The sequence below is a fragment of the Zonotrichia albicollis genome, chromosome 18 (genome assembly GCF_047830755.1).
Source record: "Zonotrichia albicollis isolate bZonAlb1 chromosome 18, bZonAlb1.hap1, whole genome shotgun sequence".
NCBI lineage: Eukaryota > Metazoa > Chordata > Aves > Passeriformes > Passerellidae > Zonotrichia > Zonotrichia albicollis.
In genome coordinates, this window is record NC_133836.1 from 9938621 (window position 1) to 9957956 (window position 19336).

At 60.3% G+C, this 19336-nt stretch overlaps 4 protein-coding genes across 9 annotated transcripts; 1 reads left to right on the plus strand and 3 right to left on the minus strand.

Annotated features, from left to right (window-relative positions):
* Window positions 1–790: 790 nt before the first annotated feature.
* On the minus strand, window positions 791–4003 carry RITA1 (RBPJ interacting and tubulin associated 1). 2 transcript variants are annotated; one of them, XR_012583058.1, is made up of 3 exons: window positions 3774–4003; window positions 2971–3650; window positions 791–2383 (listed from the first exon to the last, which is right to left on the minus strand). XR_012583058.1 is itself a non-coding variant. In XM_005493481.4 (2 exons), exons 1-2 carry the CDS (start codon window positions 4001–4003, stop codon window positions 3116–3118), a joined length of 765 nt encoding a protein of 254 aa, XP_005493538.2. In that variant the 3' UTR covers window positions 791–3115. The 2 variants fall into 2 exon arrangements, 1 of the variants encoding a protein (XP_005493538.2); XM_005493481.4 differs by having other exon boundaries at window positions 791–3650.
* On the plus strand, window positions 3973–9563 carry DDX54 (DEAD-box helicase 54). The gene is made up of 20 exons (XM_074554101.1): window positions 3973–4125; window positions 4651–4792; window positions 4879–4949; window positions 5026–5211; window positions 5314–5363; window positions 5472–5513; window positions 5748–5843; window positions 5936–6057; window positions 6212–6273; window positions 6395–6526; window positions 6749–6959; window positions 7212–7346; window positions 7568–7789; window positions 7879–7952; window positions 8073–8270; window positions 8431–8576; window positions 8649–8762; window positions 8849–8953; window positions 9097–9200; window positions 9280–9563. Exons 1-20 carry the CDS (start codon window positions 4087–4089, stop codon window positions 9501–9503), a joined length of 2475 nt encoding a protein of 824 aa, XP_074410202.1. The 5' UTR covers window positions 3973–4086; the 3' UTR covers window positions 9504–9563.
* Window positions 9550–12217, minus strand: CFAP73 (cilia and flagella associated protein 73). 5 transcript variants are annotated; one of them, XM_074554118.1, is made up of 7 exons: window positions 11907–12084; window positions 11336–11486; window positions 11120–11224; window positions 10852–11052; window positions 10546–10767; window positions 10128–10286; window positions 9550–10047 (listed from the first exon to the last, which is right to left on the minus strand). In XM_074554118.1, exons 1-7 carry the CDS (start codon window positions 11963–11965, stop codon window positions 10003–10005), a joined length of 942 nt encoding a protein of 313 aa, XP_074410219.1. In that variant the 5' UTR covers window positions 11966–12084; the 3' UTR covers window positions 9550–10002. The 5 variants fall into 5 exon arrangements, with proteins under 5 accessions (XP_074410219.1, XP_074410216.1, XP_074410215.1 ...); XM_074554115.1 differs by having other exon boundaries at window positions 9550–10031; window positions 10546–10761; window positions 11907–12082; XM_074554114.1 differs by having other exon boundaries at window positions 9550–10031; window positions 11907–12079.
* Window positions 12218–12582: 365 nt separating this feature from the next.
* VSIG10 (V-set and immunoglobulin domain containing 10) lies at window positions 12583–19151 on the minus strand. Its single transcript, XM_014271626.3, is given in 9 exon segments — window positions 12583–13123; window positions 13221–13381; window positions 13494–13506; window positions 14117–14227; window positions 14308–14601; window positions 15354–15635; window positions 18356–18640; window positions 18853–18953; window positions 18955–19151. Coding segments are annotated over 9 exon segments (1491 nt in total). The 5' UTR covers window positions 19131–19151; the 3' UTR covers window positions 12583–13055.
* Window positions 19152–19336: the final 185 nt, after the last annotated feature.

The window sequence follows — 19336 nt, forward strand, 5'->3', positions numbered from 1 at the left end:
CACACAGCCTGCCCCCACCCCCTGCCCGAGGATCCGCCCTAACCCCGCCTCCACGCCCCGCCTCACGCACTTCACTTCACCATTGGATAGAAGCGCTGTCCCTCAAGACAGACGGGGGTGCTGATTGGTCTGAGGTGGCGGGGGTGGACTATGGGGGAGTGAAGCGGGGGCTGCCATTGGCTGCGCCGAGGCCCCGCCCCAAGGTCAGCGAGGAGAGGAGCGGTCACCGGGCAACGGCGGAACGCGGACGGGAGCGGCTGGGGACCGAGGGCAGCGGGCCCGGGACAGCCGCTTCTCCCCGGGCCGGGGCAGCCGCTTCTCCCTGGGCCGCACGGAGACGGGAAGAACGGAGACGGGCCCTCGCTGTGCTCAGGCCCCGCGGGCGGTAGGAATGGGTCGGGCCCAAGTGCAGCCCAGCCGTGCCCAGCACAGTGGGTGCCGTGAGGGGCATCCAGCAGCGCTGGCTCTCCACAGGTCCTGCAGGACACGAACCCTGCCAGGGTCAGCTCTGCTGCTTTTGGAGGGTCCCGCTCCAGCCCAGTGCTCTGCTGGTGTCAGTGTAAAGCAAGCCTGCAGCAACACAGCTTCAAATCCCAATAAGCAACAAGGCAGGGTGGTGTCAAAGGTGGAGAGTGAGATTTGTGTCAGTGCTGAGCAGGCAGAAAAACGAGAGCAGCAGCAGGGAGGATCCCCAGCTTGGTTGCGCCTCTGTATCAACAACTCTGGCCTGAGCTGAGACCAGTGACAGGCTGGATCTGCATGGAAGAAACAAATGAACATTTCCCCCACCTCATTTCATTCAGATTTAATGTGTTTTTATTCCACGTAAGCACCAGCTCCAGCAGTAACAGAGCAGTTTTGGTCTCGTGCTGAGCTGCACAGACCTGGCAGAACAAGAGGAAAAGGCAACAGTAAAGCACCAATGTGAGTGAAAATCATGGAACAAAATGCAAACAACACATTTATACTTAAACAACGTTGTCCTCATGTGTAAATAGCAAGGAAGTGCCAGTTCTGACCTCCTGAAGGCCTTAGTGACAACCTGGGCCAGTGTGGGACAGGGAAATGTGGCTGATGAGATGGGCCCTAGTTTCCCCCACTGATTCCTTGGACCCTGAGCACAGCAGTGGGGGTAAAGTGGCCAATCCTGGCCACACAGGCCACTGCTTACTTGATTTTCAGACTAAATCTCTCTATTTTAAGAGGCCTTCTCTTTCAAGGAAGGAACCAGATGACACTGGTTCAGTTCTCTGCTGCTTAGACTTCAGGGCAGTGCCCCCAGTTTGCTGAGGACTCGCCTCTCTGGATCTCCCACCTGCTGCTGGAACAGCATTCCTGTGCCAATCCTCAACCCTCTTGTCTCCATCTAGTGTCCAAACCACATCTGGGCTCTCTCCCAGCCCCGTGACACCTGCAGCCTTCACATCAGTGTGCCCACATCCCAAACACAGCTGATCAGGCTGGGATGGACACCAGCACTGCCAGCCCCTCCTCTGAGAAGGCCACAGTTGTTTCTTGTCCCTCCAATTTTACCCCAGGTGGAGAGGAGCTGCTGGATTGCCTCAGTGGGAAGCATAGAGAGAGACTCAAGAGCCTGGAGAGAATCACAAGGATCCTCACTCACCTTCTCAGGTTTTAATAATGTCAGGTTATTCTTGCTTCCTGTCAGGCCCAGAAATGAGCAGGAATTGCCCGCAGTGCTGGCTCCTGGTGGCTCCAGCTCCACCTGCTGGAGTGGGTCAAGACCTGATCCTGCTGCTGCTCAAGGTGCAATAAAATCATTTCTGGGACAGAATGATGCTCTTAACCTGGCTTGGTGTGTCCTTGGGTGAATGTGAGTGTTTCCCTTGGCATGGGAGCTACCAAGCTCCCATTAACCCCAGCAGCTCCTCACTGCAGCCTCCCTGCCCAGGGAGCAGCGACTGCAAACCCCGCTAACCCACCCCATGTCCTTTATCCACCTCCATCCACACACAGCTGCTCTTTCCCACCTCAGCAAAGGACGTGGAGGAGCTTTGGAGGTGCCCAGATCCCAGATTTGTCTCAGAGCACTTATTTGGTGACACCATGGCACTGCTGTAAGCACCTCACAACCCTCAGGCACACAATTATGGATCCACTCAGCACCTCATCACCACGAGCTGCCAAAATCCCTGGGCAGATCCTTGTGTGTCACAAACCCCATCCAGCCTGGGACCAGGGCAGTGCTTTCCTCACCTCTGTGCTCGTCCTGCTTTGTCAGAGGAGCCTGTAAGGTGTTGGTGGCACAAAGCAAGGACAGCAGGGAGACACCAAGGCACATCCTCTGCATGGAGGCAGAGGGAATGGAGCTCATTTCCTGGAGAAGGGAACCTTTGGGAGGGCCTCAGCAGCCTCTCAACACCTGCAAAGAGGAGGTGGCCGTGAGGGCTGGGCCAAGGTTTGTGCTCAGGAACAGACACAAAATCAAACTAGAAATGCTCTGACTGGATAAAGGGAGAATTTCTACCCTGAGGACAGTAGAGCAGTGGGAAGAAGGCCAGACAGGCTGTGCAGCCTCTATTCCTAGGGGTTTCCACCACTTTGGACCCACCTTGAGCAGATCAGACTAGGGATGTCCTGCATTCCTGCAGGCACGAGCACAGGTGGGATGGAGCAGGACTCCTCTCAGCAAGGGTCCCTGTCAGGGCCCTCAGACCCCAAGTGCCCCAGCCAGACTCACCTGGGACGCCACCCCAGCAGCACCCCCTGTCCTGGGAGCTGGACAGCCCCTGCCTGTCCCCACAATGTCCCTGCACCTGGATGGGCCCTGCACTGGGGACACTCCTGTCCCCTGCTGCTCCAACCTCCCAGCTGGATTTCCCAGACAGCAGGAACCTCCTCCAACACCCCTGCACATCACAGGGTGCTGCTCCCACCAAGGCTCTCCTGCTCTGGTGCCATGGGCTGTGCCCTGAACCAGGAGGTCACTGCCCCCAGCACTGTGGTCACCTCTGCTTCCTGGCTTGGCTTCCAGCATGGAGCAGCCCCATCCTTCGTTTCCAGCCATGGAAAAGCCCAGGGTCCTGGTGGGCTGTGCCTCAGGGAGGCCTCAGGTCGATTAAGGCTGTATGTACATCCAGAGGGACACCTGGCATCACTTCCAGGGGGGTCTGGCTGTGCAGCCGCCTGCTGCCTTGGCATTCCTGGGCACCGGAGATCCGGCCACGCTGTTGGACCGACCCCTCACCAGCGGTCCCCGGGGGGCGGCAGGCGTTGTTGGAGCGCTCTGGTTCTTCCACCTTTCCGTGCCGAGGCTGGAAGAAAGGCGAATCCTGTCCGGGGGGGTGCTCAGCCGGCTGACAGACTGGGAGCGCGCTCTGCCAGGAGCAGCCCAGCCTTTGGGGCAAGCATCGCTCCCGGGATGTCTGCAGGCACACAGCTTCTCCCGGCGGCCGGGCTCGGACGTGGCCGGGGGCGCTGAGGCCGGGGGATGGACGGCCCGCAGGGGAGCGCCCCGGCTGCGTGGGGACAGGCCGGGCTGGCTCTGGGGGGCGGGCGGGGGGCTCCAGAGCAGCGAGTGGAGCTTGGCTACATCCTCCTTCCTCATCCGCGGAGCGGCCCAGGCAGCGCCCTGCGGCTTGGCACCGAACAGGGACTCGTCACAGAAGGACGGAGCGTGGCTTCGGGACCTTGCAGGTCGACAAGCGGAAAAACACGGGCTGGTTACAGCGCGGAAAGCAGAGGGGGACTCGAGGGGCTCCGCAGGGCACGGACACGGGGCAGCGCAGGGAGCGCCCCGCGGCGCGGCTCACCTGCACTGGCTGCCGGGCCGGGAGCCCCGCGCTGAGGGAGCCGCCGGAGCCGCCCAGGGCGGCGGGAAGGCGGGCGGCGGCGGGCGGGCCCCCGCGGGCCGGCCGAACAGCGACTCGTCCACGAAGGACGGCCGCACCCGGCGGCGGCCCCGGGGACCCCGCGGAGGGCGGGCGGCGGCGGCAGCCGAGCCACCACCGACCGGGGCCGAGGCCGGACCCGCCGCCCGCATGGCCGCGGCCCCGGGGCGGGCTCCGACCGGGCCCGGCCCCTTCCGTCCCCGCGCCGACACGTGGATCCGCTGCCGGGACAGACATGGCGCCGCGCAACCGCCGCCAGCCCCGCCAGGCGCCGGTACCGGGCGGGAACGGACGGGAGGGGACGGGGACGGGGACGGGAACGAAACGGAACGGAACGGAACGGGAGCGGGGTGGGAACGGGGCGGGCCGGGCCCGAGCGAGGCGTGTCCCTGCGCCCGTTACTGCGGCCCCGGTGTCCATGTGCCGGTGTCCACAGTACCGGTGTTCTTAGTGCCAATGTCCCTTGTGCCCGTATTCCTGGTATGCGTGTTCCCACGACCAGTGTCCCAATATCTGAGTCGCCAGTGCCCGTGTCCCAGTACCCATGTCCCCAGTGCCAGTGTCCCAATACCCCTGTCCCAGTGCCAGTGTCCCCAGTACCTGAGTCCCAGTGCCAGTGTCCCAATATCCATGTCCCAGTGCCACTGTCCCAGTACCAGTGTCCCCAGTACCCGAGTGCCCAGTGCCAATGTCCCCAGTACTCCCAGTCACCAGCACTGGCGGCCCTGCCTGCCACACCAGCAGTGCAGAGCTGCAGTGATCTGACCCTTCACCACAGCCATGTCCCCACTGTCCCCAGGCCCCTGCGGCCCCACTGCCCGCCTTCCCTACAGCCGCCGAGGAGGACGATGGCGCTGACGCTGATGCTGAGCTGGACACTCAGGCCATGGTGCGGGCCCAGAACCAGAAGAAGAAGAAATCTGGGGGCTTCCAGTCCATGGGTGAGTGTGAGGCAGGGGGCAGCTGTTCCTGGGACAGGGACTGTCCCCTCCTGCCCATGCCCCCTCACTTGTCTCTGTTCCCCCAGGCCTCAGCTACCCTGTCTTCAAGGGCATCATGAAGAAGGGCTACAAGGTGCCCACGCCCATCCAGAGGAAGGTGAGCCTGGGGAGCGGTGGGTCCCTGCCCCAGGGGGTGGCACTGGGACAGTGACAGTGACGGTGGTGTCCCACAGACCATCCCTGCCATCCTGCGTGGCCGGGATGTGGTGGCCATGGCCCGCACAGGCAGTGGGAAGACAGCCTGTTTCCTCATCCCCATGTTCGAGCGGCTGAAGGCGCCCAGCCAGGCCGGGCCACGCGCCCTCATCCTCTCACCCACCCGGGAGCTGGCCCTGCAGACCCTCAAGTTCACCAAGGAGGTACAGGGGACACGGGGGTGAGTGGGAACAATGGGGACAACGGTGACAACAATGGGGACAACAATGGTGACAACACCAATATGTTTATTCCTCGCCCTGCAGCTGGGCAAGTTCACTGGATTGAAGACAGCCCTGATCCTGGGAGGAGACAAGTAAGCTGTCCCCATGTCCCCTCCAATCCCTGCTTCCCTGAGCCTCCCCAAAACCTGGTGAGGGGCTGAGCTGCCCAGTGCCACTCCAGCCTCTCCCCTCTCTCACAGGATGGAGGACCAGTTTGCTGCCCTGCATGAGAACCCTGACATGTGAGTGATTGGGGCACAGGGAGGGGACCCAGTGGGGAAGTGGCCACCAGCCATCTGGGGACATCACTGGTGTGCCTTATGGGCATTCCTGGTGTTCCCTTGGAGCATCTTCCTGTGGGACAACTGGGTCTCTATTGTGTCGTCCTTGGGTTGGATTTGGGACCTGCTCCCAGGATGGTGTGGGGACACTGTTTCCCCCTCAGCCTGGTCCTGTCACCCCCTCTGTCCCCACAGAATCATAGCCACCCCTGGGCGCCTGGTGCACGTGGCAGTGGAGATGAAGCTGAAGCTGCACACCGTGGAGTACGTGGTGTTCGACGAGGCCGACAGGTCAGCAGGGCTGTCCCCAGGGCTGGCAGTGTCCCCACACGGGTGAGAGGCCCAGGGAGGGAGCTGCCATGTCCCATATCCCCACCCTGCAGGCTCTTTGAGATGGGCTTTGCTGAGCAGCTGCAGGAGATCATTGCCCGGCTCCCCGACTGCCACCAGACCGTGCTGTTCTCCGCCACGCTGCCCAAGCTGCTCGTCGAGTTTGCCCGGGCTGGTGAGGACCTGGGCCACGTGGCACTGGGGACAGAGACATGGCACAGCCAGGCTGAGCCCAGCACTGGGAAAACCCAGCTGGATTAATGCTGGGCCAAGCAGGTGTCCCCAGCAGGACATGCTGTGAGTGACCCATGTCCTGTGTGTCACCTCAGGCCTCACTGAGCCCATGCTGATCCGCCTGGATGTGGAGTCCAAGCTGAGTGAGCAGCTTAAGGTGAGATGGGGGAGTTCAGGATGGGCTTTGTGCCCCCTACCCCCTGCAATCCCCCTGTTCCTGAGGAGGGGACGAGGGTGGCAGTGGTGGCACGGGGCTGAGCGCTGCCCTCGTGCTGCAGCTGGTGTTCTTCCACGTGCGCGGGGACGACAAACCGGCCGTGCTGCTCCACCTGCTCCGCAGCGTGGTGAAACCCCAGGACCAGACCGTCGTCTTCGTGGCCACCAAGCACCACACCGAGTATCTGAGGGAGGTGAGTGGCATTTGGGGGTGCCCATGTGGGGTCTGCAGTGAGCTTTCACTGGGTTAAAGGAAAAATCCCAGAATATGTGATCATGGAGGTGCTGCATCCATTCATCCCTCAGAGGGAGGAGGGAGCACATCAGGATTTGAAGGTCCAGGTGGCCACTGTGGAGTCTCTGGCCCTGTCTCTCTGCTGAGGGCACATCCATCCATTCTTTTCTCCCCTTCCCAGCTGCTGACAGCACAGGGTATCCGCTGCACCCACATCTACAGCTCTCTGGACCAGACTGCCCGCAAGATCAACATTGCCAAGTTCTCCCAGGGCAAGTGCCCAGTGCTGCTGGTCACCGACGTGGCTGCCCGGGGGCTGGACATCCCCATGCTGGACAACGTCATCAACTTCAGCTTCCCTGCCAAGGGCAAGCTGTTCCTGCATCGTGTCGGTGGGTGCCAGTGCCCTTACTGTGTTGTGGTTTTGGGGGACAGACTGGGGACAAAGCAGTGTCAGTGATGTCCTAGCTGGACTGTTAGGGCACTTGGGAGCAGGACTGGTACCTTCCCTGTAGAGTTGCCCCTTGCCAGCCATGCCCCCATGGTAAATGTCACATGTGTAGACTGCCAGGGACACCAGGGATCCCTTGCCTGGGTGGGGCCAGGCTGGGCATGGTTTCTCATCCTCCTCTTGCCCGTGCCAGGTCGTGTGGCCCGGGCAGGCCGCAGTGGCACTGCCTACTCGCTGGTGGCTCCTGATGAGATGCCCTACGTGTTCGACCTCCACCTCTTCCTGGGGCGCCCGCTCGTCCTTGCCGGAGCCCAGGACATGCCTGCAGGTGAGGGGTGGCTCTGTGGCCACTGGGGTGTTCTCTTTGGCCAGTGCTGGAGTTTGTGGTCTTGTGGTGGTGAAAATGGGGTGATGAGGGCTGTGATAGACCCTGTGTGTGGGGGATGCTGATTGAACAGTGCCGAGCTCCCTGGAGCTGGCAGCTCTGCTCTGCTCTGAGAAATACAGGCTGGGTGCTGGGGAGGTGACACACTGTGCCCTGGGCTGCAGATGCTGGCGATGTCCTGGGCCGTGTGCCCCAGAGCCTGGTGGATGATGAGGAGTGCCTGCTGCTGACGGACCACGAGAGCTCTCTGGAGCTGCGCAGCCTCCGCCGCGTCGCCGACAACGCCCACAAGCAGTACCTGCGCTCCCGGCCCGGCCCCTCGCCCGAGTCCATCAAGAGGGCCAAGGACCTGGATGTGTCCCAGCTGGGCATGCACCCCCTCTTCAGTGAGTGCTGGGGGGACGCTGAGGGAGGGGACCCCATTTCCCTTCCCATTAAACTGAGCTGTGCCCCTGTCCCTGCCTGCCTTCCCCAGGAGCTCGCTTCGAGGACACTGAGCTGCAGAGGCTGAAGTTGGTGGATAGCATTAAGAGCTACAAGTCCAAGGCAGTGAGTTGAGATGGATGGGATGGGATGGGATGGGATGGGATGGGATGGGATGGGATGGGATGGGATGGGATGGGATGCCCATGTGGCTCACTGGGAATGATGCTCCTGCCCTGGGCACAGACCATCTTTGAGATCAACGCCACGTCCCGGACACCAGCCAGCACTGTGATGCGATCGAAGCGGCGCCACGACCATGCCCTGATCGAGAAGTTCCAGCGTGGGCAGCAGGAGAAGCGGGCAGCAGCACTTAAAGGGCAGGGGATGTGCCCAGCCCCTCCTGAGCCCCAGGATGGGGAAGGAGAGCAGGAAGACCTCCAGGTAATTGGGTCATGGATACAGGAACTGCTGCAGAGCTGCCTTGGCCTGGTGCTAGCAGGCCAAGGGCCCCAGATTGTGCTGGGGTTTGGAGGCTGGTCCAGAGACTTGTGGGGATATTGGGGGGATGTGGCTCCTGAACCCCTTCCCTATCCCCATCCAGGACGTGTTCTCCAATGTGGGGGGCCAGAAGCGAAAACGGGGCCGAGGAGGAGAAGATGGTCCCAGGAAAAAGCCACAGCAGCCGGCACAGCAGGCTGAAGACTTCTACATCCCGTACCGGCCCAAGGACTTTGAGAGCGAGCGGGGGTAAGTGTGGGGGGCTCCTGCTGCTGTGCCCCCCAGCCTGTGTGGGGCTGCTCTCATTGCCCCCCTTGGCAGGCTGAGCGTGGGCGGCGAGGGCAGCGCCTTCGAGCAGCAGGCGGCCGGGGCTGTGCTGGATCTCATGGGCGATGAGAACCACAACCTCAACAAGAACAAGCAGCTGCTCAAGTGGTGAGTGGGCTTTGCCCATGGGCTGGAGGGGGAATTAGGGCTGGGGGTGGCACTGCTTGGTCCCACCACCCTTCTGTCTCTTGCAGGGACCGCAAGAAGAAGCGGTTTGTGGGACAGACGGGCCAGGAGAACAAGAAGAAGGTGCGGACGGAGAGCGGGCGCTACATCAGCAGCTCCTACAAGAACAACCTGTATCCTGCCATGGGCACTGCTGCTTGCCTGGGCTGGGCACTGTGGGAGCAGGGCTGGACCTGTGTGTCAGGGCTCCAGGGGAGGGAGCACAGTGGGGTCAAGCGAGGAGTCCCCACATGTTCCCTTAACGTGCCCATCCCAGCTATGAGAAGTGGAAGCAGAAGTACAAGGTTGACGAGCGGGACGAGGATGAGGAAGGGCCACACAGCAGGGAGCAGTTCAGAGGGAAGCACAGGCGTGGGCAGGGTGAGTACCCAAAGCAAGCAGCACAGCCCTGCCCTGTTCCCCTCAGCCTGGCTCTGAGCACAGCCCTGTCCCCCTGCAGGCCCCACGCAGTCCCCGGCGCAGGGCAGGGTGCGCTCGGAGCTGAGGAACAAGCAGCAGATCCTGAAGCAGCGCAAGAAGGCGGCCAAGCAGCGCTTCCTGCAGAGCGGGGGCCTGAAGCGGCTGCGGGCGCGCGGGCGGCAGCGCGTGCAGGAGCTGCGGCTCATGGCCTTCGGCCGCCGCGCCGGCCCCGCCAAAAAGGGCAAGCTCAGGAAGAGGATGTAGGGCACACACTGCCTGGGCAGGGAGCTGGGCAAGGGACAGTAAATATTGGTTGGTTTTGCATCCCGGCTTCTGTCTGTCCTTGCTCCAAGCAGCGTGCCTGCTTGGGGTGATTCTTTCCCTAGAGATGCAAGAAGAAGCAGGAGCTGTGGCTGCACAGCTGGGTGTATTTTGAAGTGAAGCACCTTCAGCAGCTCCCTCCTCCTCGTTGTCCTGCCTGGGGTGCTCTGTGCAGGAGGGAACCTCAGGAGTGCCCTGGCCCTGCCTGGGTGTGCTGCCACCCCAGTGTGACTGTGCCACTGCTGTCCATGTTGCCTCTTGACATGGGGTTTCCAGACTTGCAGGAATTGCCTCCATACAGAGGGGTCCTGTGGCTCCATGCTGGCCCTGGCAGCCTCTCTCCAGCCCCAGGAGCAGACAGATAGTCCCCAGGGGCTATTTGTGGCCCTGAAGCAGCCTGACACTCCTGTGGTGCTGTGGGTGTCTGTCAGTGGCACAGATGTCAGACAGAGCCTTCATACAGAGCAGCACCTGTGGAGATGAGAGCCTTTTGCCACAGCCATCCAGGGATGTAAGTGCCCCTGTGTGTCCCCAGCCCCACTGCCCCAGGACAAGGGTTGTGCTGACCGTGTCCAGCTGGGCCTTTGTGTCCTCCTGAGCTCTGTCCGTGGGGATCCTGAGCTGTGCTGTGGTTTGCTGGAAGAGGTTCAGCACAGCCAGCTTGATCTGCCCCAGCAGCAGGGTCTTCTGGGTGGCTGTGCTCTGGATGTGGGTCCAGCAGGACTCCTGGGGGACAGAGTGACCCCTGGCCCCTGCCCTGTGTCCTTCTGTGCCCCCCAGGCCAGGCCTGAGGGACCCAGGAGTCCTGGCTGTGTATCCCTGCTGCTTTTTGGGCAAGTGGGGATCCTCAGCTCAGGCCAAAAGGGTGCAGCCCACACACCTTGGCACCTCCACCACACTGGGCATCTCCTTGTGCAGCACACCTGGGGTCTGTACTGCTGCCCCCTCTCCCTGGGGGTCCCTGGGCACCCCACATCCCCCTTACCCACTGTAGCACATCCTGCCGGGCAGCCTCCAGGCGCGTGTGGAGCCGTGCCAGCTCGTTCCTGGTGCCCACGAGCTGGGTGCTGCTCTCCTGACGGTACCGCTGGAGCTGTGCCCTGCCCTGGGCCAGCTGCTCCTGCCCGGCTTCTGCCTCCCGTGCCAGGGCTGCCCGCACCTCCGCCAGCACCCCCAAATGCACCAGCATGGCCGGCACGTCCTGGAACTGGGCAGTGGGAGGCGGCTGAGGCCGCAGGGGTGACCCCTCCGAGGGGTTGGGGACACGCAGGGTGGCACGGCAGGCGCTCACCTGCTCCGTGGTGGCCAGCACGTCCCGCAGGTAGTCCCCGAAGGGCCGGAGGCTCCGCAGGCGCCGGGCCAGGCTCTCCCGGTGCCGCCGCAGCCGCTCCAGCTCCCGCCGCAGCCGGGCGCTCTCCGCTTGCTCCGCCGCCTCCCGCGCCCGCTCCTCGTCTGCCCGCCGCAGCTCCCGCTCCCGCCGGGCCGCCACCGCCTGCACCGGGACACACGGGGTCAGCGGGGACCCTCCGGCCGGCCCTGCCCCGGCCCCGGCCCGGCACCTTGAGGAAGGACTCGAATCTGAGCACGGCGTCGCGGTGCTGCTCTCGCCTCCGGGCCAGCTGCTGCCGGCGCTGCGCCAGGTGCTGCATCCGCTGCTGGAACTCCTGCGGGATGGCAGGGGGCCGTGAGCATCGCCCACGTTTGTGGGCATCCGAGGGAGCTGGGGACACCCCTGCCAGCCCCTTGTCCCCACGGCACACCTGCAGCGCCCTCACCTGCCGCTGGTTCTGCAGCTCCCGCTCCGCCTCCGCCACCTCCCGCCTCTTCAGCAGCACACGGGTGGATGGAGGGAGCGTGGCGGGGCTCCGCGCTGTCCCCGTCCTGCCACGGGCTGATCGCAGCTCGGCCGGGCTGCGGGGGGAGAGCCTGGGCAGGGCATCTGCCACCGTGCCAGGGGCCGCCGCTGTGCCTGGCCCGCTCCCCCGGGGGTCAGGACCACTCAGGCTGAGCCCTGCCTGCATTCATGCTCTTGCCCACCCCCCACTTCAGCCTCCCCTGCTTGGAGCCCTCCAGCACCAGCGAGATGGAGCTGGTTCCATCTTTGTTCTATTTGTTCCCCAGGGAAGGATAGGTCACACCACAACCTCAGCTTTCTTGTTAGAATCCGTGAATCCCTCTGCCTGCCCCCAGCCCATGGCTGCAGTGTCCTCTCCTCCCTGACAGCCATCCTGGCAGTGGCACCCGGAGATGGGAACACAAACCGAGATCACGGGGCACACAGGACACGCTGGCCTGGTGCCAGCCCTTGGGTCACCTGTCACGGGAGGGCACAGGGGTGTCACTCACAGCAGCCGCAGCTTGTCCCGCAACGCCTCTCGCACCCGCTCCTCCAGCTCCGGCTCCATCTCGGCGGTGCCTCCTCCTCGCCCGAGGCCTGCGGAGGAGCTGGGACCGGGACAGCCGAGGAGGGGCTGGCAGCACAACAGAGTTGCCAGGGGCAGCCAGAGGCTCCCGCAGCTCCCGGGGATTTTCCTGGCTCGGCTCCGAGCGCCGCTGCGAGGGCACAGTGCTGGGCACAGGGAATGCACCAGGGCTGCTTGCAGGGGGGCTCCCACTCTCAAACCATCCCATCCTTCCACTCCATTCCCTCCAGCCCTCAGACCCCGCTCCAGCCCCTCAGACCCCTCTGTTCAGGCTCCATGGCCCTTCAGAGACCACTGTGCACAGCCAGACCCCAACCACTGTCCCCAGCCCTCCCTGTCCCCCTCGGCCACCTCCAGCTCCCACTGCTCTGACACCCCAGGGATGGCTCAGACCCCCCGATTTCACACACAGGACAGACCCTGCCTCTCTCTTCATGTCCCAGGAGTGCTTCCCTTCTGCATGGGCCATCAGATCCCCTATGAACTGTCAGGTCCCCTTTGTCCCCCCATATGTGTGCTCACGTCCCCATTGCCCTGCACCCACACTCGACAAGGAAGATATTAACTCCTGACTTGGACACAGAGCAACACTGCAGAAGGAAGAAGGAAAAAATATTTATAATACAAACAATTCAGCCTCCCCAGAGTCAGTGTCAGCCATGTCCTGCCCACACAGCTCTCGTTTCTTCCCTTGCCCCAGGACCACTCTGGCCCCGTGGTGACTTTCTCCATCCCAAGGCTGCTCATTGGCACTGAGCCAGAATCCCACACGGGAATTCGAGTCCGTCACAGGCACTGAAGTGAGGGGGTGTTCCCATGCTCTGCCTGTGCTGGGTGCCACCTTGTTTTAGGAACACCCAAGACAAGGAGGAAAATGGAAGACAAAAGAAATGGAGAAACATGGCTGGAGAATGATGGAGTGAAACTGTGGAAGTGGCAGGTGGAGAGAGAGGTGCCTGAAGTGTCCTGGGACAGGACACTGACAGCCTGTGCTCAGCCACACACAGTGAGGGCCTGCTTGATGCTGGATTCCAGCTGGAGCTCCGTGTGCTTCCTCAAGGAGGGATAGGAGCTATGAGCCTCGTGTCTCTTCTCTCACATCCTGTGCAGAGACCCCACTGTGGAGCTCATCATCATCACCTACACAGGGCACAGAGCAGCAGCATCTCAGCTACAACAGCCAGCAAGGATTCCTCCCTCCCTGGCAGCTGCTCAGCAGGGAGCAGGGGCTCCTCACCTTCTGGGAGGTGGTTCAGGTGAGCAGCCTGGGCCCTGCTCCCACTGACCAGTGCCACGGCCTCGTGCTCGGTGCAGCCGCCCAGGGCCTCCTCAGACCCCTTCCCCTCCTCGTCATCTTCAGAGTCCACCAGCACTAGGACATCCCCTGAGTCTGCATTCCTGGGAAGAGCAGAGCAAGCTGGATGAAAGGCTGAGGAGAGCCTGTTCTCTGCCCTACAGGAAGGCTGAGCAGTGATGCCATGAGGGGCTGGGCTGAGGAATGTCAACTCACCTGAATGCAGCACCTGAAAGAAAAGAGGGACAACATTAGAAATTGCCCCTCTGTATGGCAGCAGTGTGCCCCTGAATGGGGAATCATGAGCATTGACTCTGTGATTGCAGAAGGCTGATCAATGCTTTATTATTACCACACTGTGCTATAATATACTATATTATACTATAATATATATAAAACCCATCACCCTTGCCAAACAGTCTGATATACACACATGGATCAATGAACTGGTCAATGAATTAAAACACTATCACCAAAGTCCAATTAAGGAATCACTCTTCGGTAAACAATCCCCATAACACATTCCACACGTGCACAACCACTGCAGAGATTAAGATAAGAATTGTTTCCTCTGAGCTCTCTCACAGCTTCCCAGAAAAATCCTGGGAGAGAATTATGTCTCTCTCTGTTCAGAAGATATGTGATTACCACAGCACTGGGAGTGACACTGGTTTTATTGACTGGACAACCCCTGCCAACCCTGTGCTTTCCCCAGATGGTCACTGGCAACCCCCATGCAGAGGCACAGACGTGGCACAGGCAACCGTGACTGACTCCAGCATGCAGGGAGGACAAGTGGGCTGGGAATAAAGCCCCAGGAAGGAGGAACCAAGCCCTACCTCTGAGGCACAGGAGGGGATTGTAGTACAACACAACCCCGGTGACGGTGAGAACAGTCAGGAGGGACAGCACCACCACAGCACCCACGACCCCAACGATGTTCACCGGCTCTGCAGAGAGGGGACAGAGCTGGATGAGGAATTCCCAGGTGTGCAGCACCCCCAGGCCCTCCTGGCACAGCCCCACTCACGTTTCACCGTGAGGCACACGAAGAGCTCCCTGAGCCCCACGGGGTTCTGGGCCTTGCAGACGTAGCAGCCCCCATCGGTGGCCTGGGAGCAGTTCTGGATGGTGAGCCTGGACACGTTGCCCTCCTGGGCAATGAGGAACCTCCCTCCAGGCTGGATCTCCTGCTGGGGCTGGGAGATGTCCCTGAGCCAGCTGAGCCGGGCTGCCGGCGTGCTCTCGGTCACCCGGCACGTCAGGGTCACGTTGTCACCCACAAAGCAGGTCTGAGGGGGCTCAGACTCCAGGGAAGGGAGTTCTGAACAGCCCCAGGGCAAAAGGAAACAAAAACAGGAGTCAAGGAGGGAATGGAGGCAATTAACATAATGAGCAATCAGGCTTCTGGCTGATTAATAATCATTAACAGAGAAGGGAGCAGGCAGGAGTCTGGGAGTGGAGCACTATGGGTTTGGCATTTGGCTCACTCAGGAGCCTCCCAACGGGTGACCTGAGCAGCTTTCATGAGCTCAGTCCCTTCTGACACCTGTCTGCACATCCCCAGGGAAAAATGGTCTGAGGGCAGCCAGCAGGCAGGTGGCAGAGAGGAGAAGAGCAGCCCAGGGATTATTTCCCTTGGGATCAGCAGAGCTCTTGTGAAGCCTTGACAACCCTTGGAAGATAATCACAGCCCGGATTTTCATCAGCCACTCAGATGCCTGAAGGGCACACACAACCCTTAAACCCACCCTTGCCAAACATCATCTTAAGGTCTCCTGACAGCTCATCCCTGCCCACAGCCCCCAAACCACCTCTCACTGTCACACAGGTGTGTGGGACCTTTCCACAGGTGAAAACACTGCTGGGATGAAATTTGTTGGCCCCTGAAGATGGCCCCAAAATACAGCTCAGCTACACCTCTGCCATGATGGACACCTGTGCCTCCTGCTGCACTTGTGCCCTGCCATGCCACCTCCTCAGTGCTCTGGAGAGCAGGGAATGGAATGCCCAGGGTACCCACCTGCCCCTGTTCACCAGCTTCATTACAGTTAATGAGGCAGCAAAAGCACTCACTTATCTCCACAGTGCAGGCAGGCTGCTCCTGCTTCACCACGTGGCTGCCCACACACGTGAAGACTTTCCTGTGGGCGAGGTGGGAGCTGTTGAGGGTCTCCACGTGGGTGTCTGAGGAGCTGGTGGAGCTGATGACCCAGCTGGAGTTCTCCAAGTCCTGCCCCTCTTCTCTCCAGTGCAGGGTGGGGTGGGGGTACCCTCCCGGCCAGCTGCAGAACAGCTGCAGCATCTGCCCTGATGAGGAGCTCTCAGCCCAGCACTTTGGGGCTGCCTGTGGGGGATCTATCAGCAAGGACAGCACGTGGTCAGAAACACTTGCAGGGCTGGAATTCATTTGTCATCATCCTTATTGAAAAATCTTTGCTGTTTGCCTGCCAGTCTTGCTCCCTGACCTGCATCCCACAGCCCCAGGTGTGCACAGCTGTAAGTGACAGCCAGCAGGCACCAGGAGGGGCTGTGACAGTCCCCACAGCCAAGCCTTGAGGGAGGGAAAAAATGATTGCCACAGCTTTATCCAATGGAAATGAGATAAACACAGCAGGAGAATGGAATCCCACTGCCCTGGTGCTCATGGCACAGCCACCACTGAGTCACCACTTGAGAGCAAGGCACAGTTCTGGCTCTCTCCCAGCCGCTCCTTGCACACACAGATCCACACACACACGTGCTGATTTAACAGCCACAGGGATTCTGGACTCTGATCCAGGCAGCATTAACACACTGTGCCCAATGCAGAGCTGAACAAGACCCCACCAAGAGATCCAACCAAAACAAGCCCCACACCAGAGGTGTCAGAGGGATGTCTGAGGCTTATTCTGGGGAACATTTATTCAGAGGACTTTGAAACTACTTGAATTAATTAAAAAAACATCATGGCAAACCCTCACGTGAGCTGCAAGAACACACCTTCCTGGGGCTGATCTCTGCAGGAACAGTACACACACCTCAGGTGATCTTTGAAACCACCCAGCTCTGGCAAGAAAGTTCTCTGCAACACTCCCTGTGTCCCACCTCTGGTGAGGATCAAACTGACCCCAAACCCTGGCTGTGGTTAACAGGGCACCCTGTCAGCCTGAACGGGCACAAACTGCCCCACATCAATGGGGCACAGCCCCTCCAGGGTGTCCTGGTGGGCACAGTCCCTCCAGGATGTCCAGCCAGAGCTGCACTTTCTGTGCTGAGCTCAGAACAGTCCCCTGAGGCCCTCAGCTTTCTATCCTGAACTCTCAGGCTCTCCCAGCACAACTCTGTCTAAAGAAATCTGCTCCCACAACATTAACAAACCAAATAAAAATCTCCACCCTCCCAACCTCACACAACACCAGCAAAAAGGAGCTGTTGTGGTTTGACCCCCAGGAGAGCCAACAGCTCTTGCATCAACCCACACACACAGATGTGCCAAGGAATCCCTGGAGGTGTGGAACTGCACGTCTCCTTCACAGGTGCTTCCCATCCAAAACAAACACAGAACCACAGCCCAAGGCAGGGCTGCACCTTTGTCCTGTCACTAGAATGTTTACTGCTTGTGGGGTTGTCAAAGTGCAGTTTCCAACAAAAAGAGAACTTTTTGGTACCACCCATGGGATGGGCTGTCAGCTGGTTATTCCCACACAAAACCTCTACATATCCTGGGAGGCTCTTCCACAGCAGTGCCAAGTCCAAAATTTGCTCCAGGCCAGGATAAGATGTTCCACCAACATGGGTTGTAAAAAAATGGGGCTCTGATACAGGTCAGAGGTTAAACTTCTACCTTTTACTGATTCTCCTGCTGAGCTAAAGCATCTCCAGAAATCTCCTCCTCACCTGTCAAAGGCCATGCCCACATCACCTTTGTTGTACTCAGACATTAGTGATACAATTAATTCCAGACTAATTAATGAAGTTCAGAGTGCAGCACCAACACTTGGCACCACATAAGTATGTAGTGCTCCCAAGTGTTCTGCCCCAGTGCTCCAGATCTGGGGCTCCCCACTCCTCAGCCCAGTGCCTACATCTCTATTCCCTGAAGCAGTCTGGGGTTCAACCCTTCCACACCCCCATCTGCACATTCCTTGCTGCAGGAAGAGAATTTTTATTCCTGTAAACTTTCAAGAGGTTAATCTGTACAGAACAGGTGCAGTGTTTACACACAGGTAGAAGGAAGGAACACCCTGAAGGCAAATAGGTCTCACACATGGCAAGAGCAGCAAGAAAAGAAAGGGCCAAGGCAGTACAGAGCACCAAAAAGCAGCAGATTTTCCCTCCTCTCAATCCTGAGGGTACTAAGAGCAGCACCAGATCTGGAGGGGGCTGTTCCCATGGAATACATGAGGCATCAGGGCAAAAAATGGTTCCCTGGCAGAAGCAGGAAGGATTAATTGGCTGGAGTGCTTTCCAGCCTGAGTTCCACCTGTGCTCTGAACGTTTCTAAGGGAATGAATGGATGATATAAGACATGGAAAAGGGAGAGAGCACAAGAAGACACTGAGGGGCTGAAAGAACTGCCCTGTGCTGATAACAGGTACGCTCCCAGGACACTGATCCCACATAAACCTGAGGAATTTCGTGCTTCCATCAATGTAAAACTCCTCAGCTGGGAAGAGTTCTCCCACTAAAAGGATGGCAATGAGGAATGGCACAGCACATCTATGCTAACAAGGGAAAGCAGACAGCAAGCAGCAGCCCCTACCCCAAGGTTTATGGAGACTCAAGTCAGCCAGACTCAGAGGCAAAAGGTCCCAATGGAATAGCTACAGAGAATGGAAGATGTGCCCAAAAACTCATTTATCACCAGCAGTGAAAAAGAAACACAGCAAGGACTTCAGAGCTGGCATTTCCCCTCCACATGCTAGATCTATGACAGACCATTTGGACACACATTTTGGTGCTTGTGAGCAGATGTGAGAAAGATTCTGCACTGTAAAGCCGTCTGCACTTTCTAAGTATTATTTTTCCACCAGTGCCAGATGAATTTGGGGACGTGGAAGGCCGAGGGGAGGAAGCCCAGCTCGGGGATGACTTACTGGCCACCAGGAGCTGCACCCTGTGCTCGTGGTCCGTCTTGTTCAGCACTTCCCTGCAGGTGTAGTTGCCCTCGTCCTGCACACGCAGCTCGGAGATGCTCAGGGAGCTGTTGTCCACCAGGGAGAAGCGGACATCGGGGGGGAAGGAGACCCTCGAGGAGAAGAGAGGTGGGAAGGATTGCGGATCCCCTTGGAACCAGACCACCTCGGTGGCTTCCTTGGACACGTTGCGGCACAAGAGGAGGATGTTTCCTCCCACCTGTCCAAAAACCACTTCATCTGTTCCTGCAAGAGAAAGGGGACGGCGTCAGGGATTGAGGGAATGGGCAAAGCCGCCTTCTGCAGCAAAGACCTGGATACCTGATCTGTGTCAGCCCTCTGGGGTGCTTGTTATGGGACTGCTGAGGGACCTCTGGGGTGACTAAAAAGCACCAGCGCACAGCAGGATCAGGAAAAGGGGCACTGCTTCCTGCTCCCCTCCCCTCAGCCCGCGCTACCTGCGGCCTCCCGGCGCGGCACCAGCCTCCAGAAGCAAAGGGCGAGGACGAGCCGCGCCGGCGGCATCCCGCCGAGGCGCTGCATGGCTGTGCGCCGCTGGCGGAGCCCCGCGGAGGCGGTGCTGCCCGGCCGCCGCCCCGGGGACAGGCCTGGGAAGGGAGGGCGGGCGTGCCCGGCCGGGGGGACCCGCCCGCCAGGCCCGTGAGGGGCCCGTGACGGGGTTCGTCCATGCAGCGGGTCCCGCCGCCTCACAGCCCCCGCTTCGGGCGGCCGCCATCTTGAGACCCCCCTCCCTCCCCCACAACGTGGAGCCGCCCGCCATGTTGGGGTCACCTCACCCCCCCCTCCTCAGCCATGTGGGGCGGCCCCAGCAGAGCGGCGCTGGCGCTGCCCCCGGTGCCGCCCACGGCCCGGGAGTGCTTGAACCGGAGAGCGCGGTGTGTGCTGAGCGGGGTTCCCTAAGCAGTGTTCTCTGAGCGGTAA

Bases quoted from the DNA above. Each gene is read 5' to 3' on its own strand.
- RITA1 (XM_005493481.4), bottom strand. From the start codon at position 4,003: ATGCGGGCGGCGGGTCCGGCCTCGGCCCCGGTCGGTGGTGGCTCGGCT. The intron at 3,651-3,773 runs GTGAGCCGCGCC...TCGACCTGCAAG, and splicing joins CGGCCCGGCAGCCAGTGCAG to GTCCCGAAGCCACGCTCCGT.
- CFAP73 (XM_074554114.1), bottom strand. From the start codon at position 11,965: ATGGAGCCGGAGCTGGAGGAGCGGGTGCGAGAGGCGTTGCGGGACAAG. The intron at 11,487-11,906 runs GTGAGTGACACC...TGCCCTGCCCAG, and splicing joins CGGGACAAGCTGCGGCTGCT to GCTCTCCCCCCGCAGCCCGG. The intron at 10,768-10,851 runs GTGAGCGCCTGC...CCCACTGCCCAG, and splicing joins TGCTGGCCACCACGGAGCAG to TTCCAGGACGTGCCGGCCAT.
- DDX54 (XM_074554101.1), top strand. From the start codon at position 4,087: ATGGCGCCGCGCAACCGCCGCCAGCCCCGCCAGGCGCCG. The intron at 7,953-8,072 runs GTGAGTTGAGAT...CCCTGGGCACAG, and splicing joins AGAGCTACAAGTCCAAGGCA to ACCATCTTTGAGATCAACGC. The intron at 8,954-9,096 runs GTATCCTGCCAT...TGCCCATCCCAG, and splicing joins AGCTCCTACAAGAACAACCT to CTATGAGAAGTGGAAGCAGA.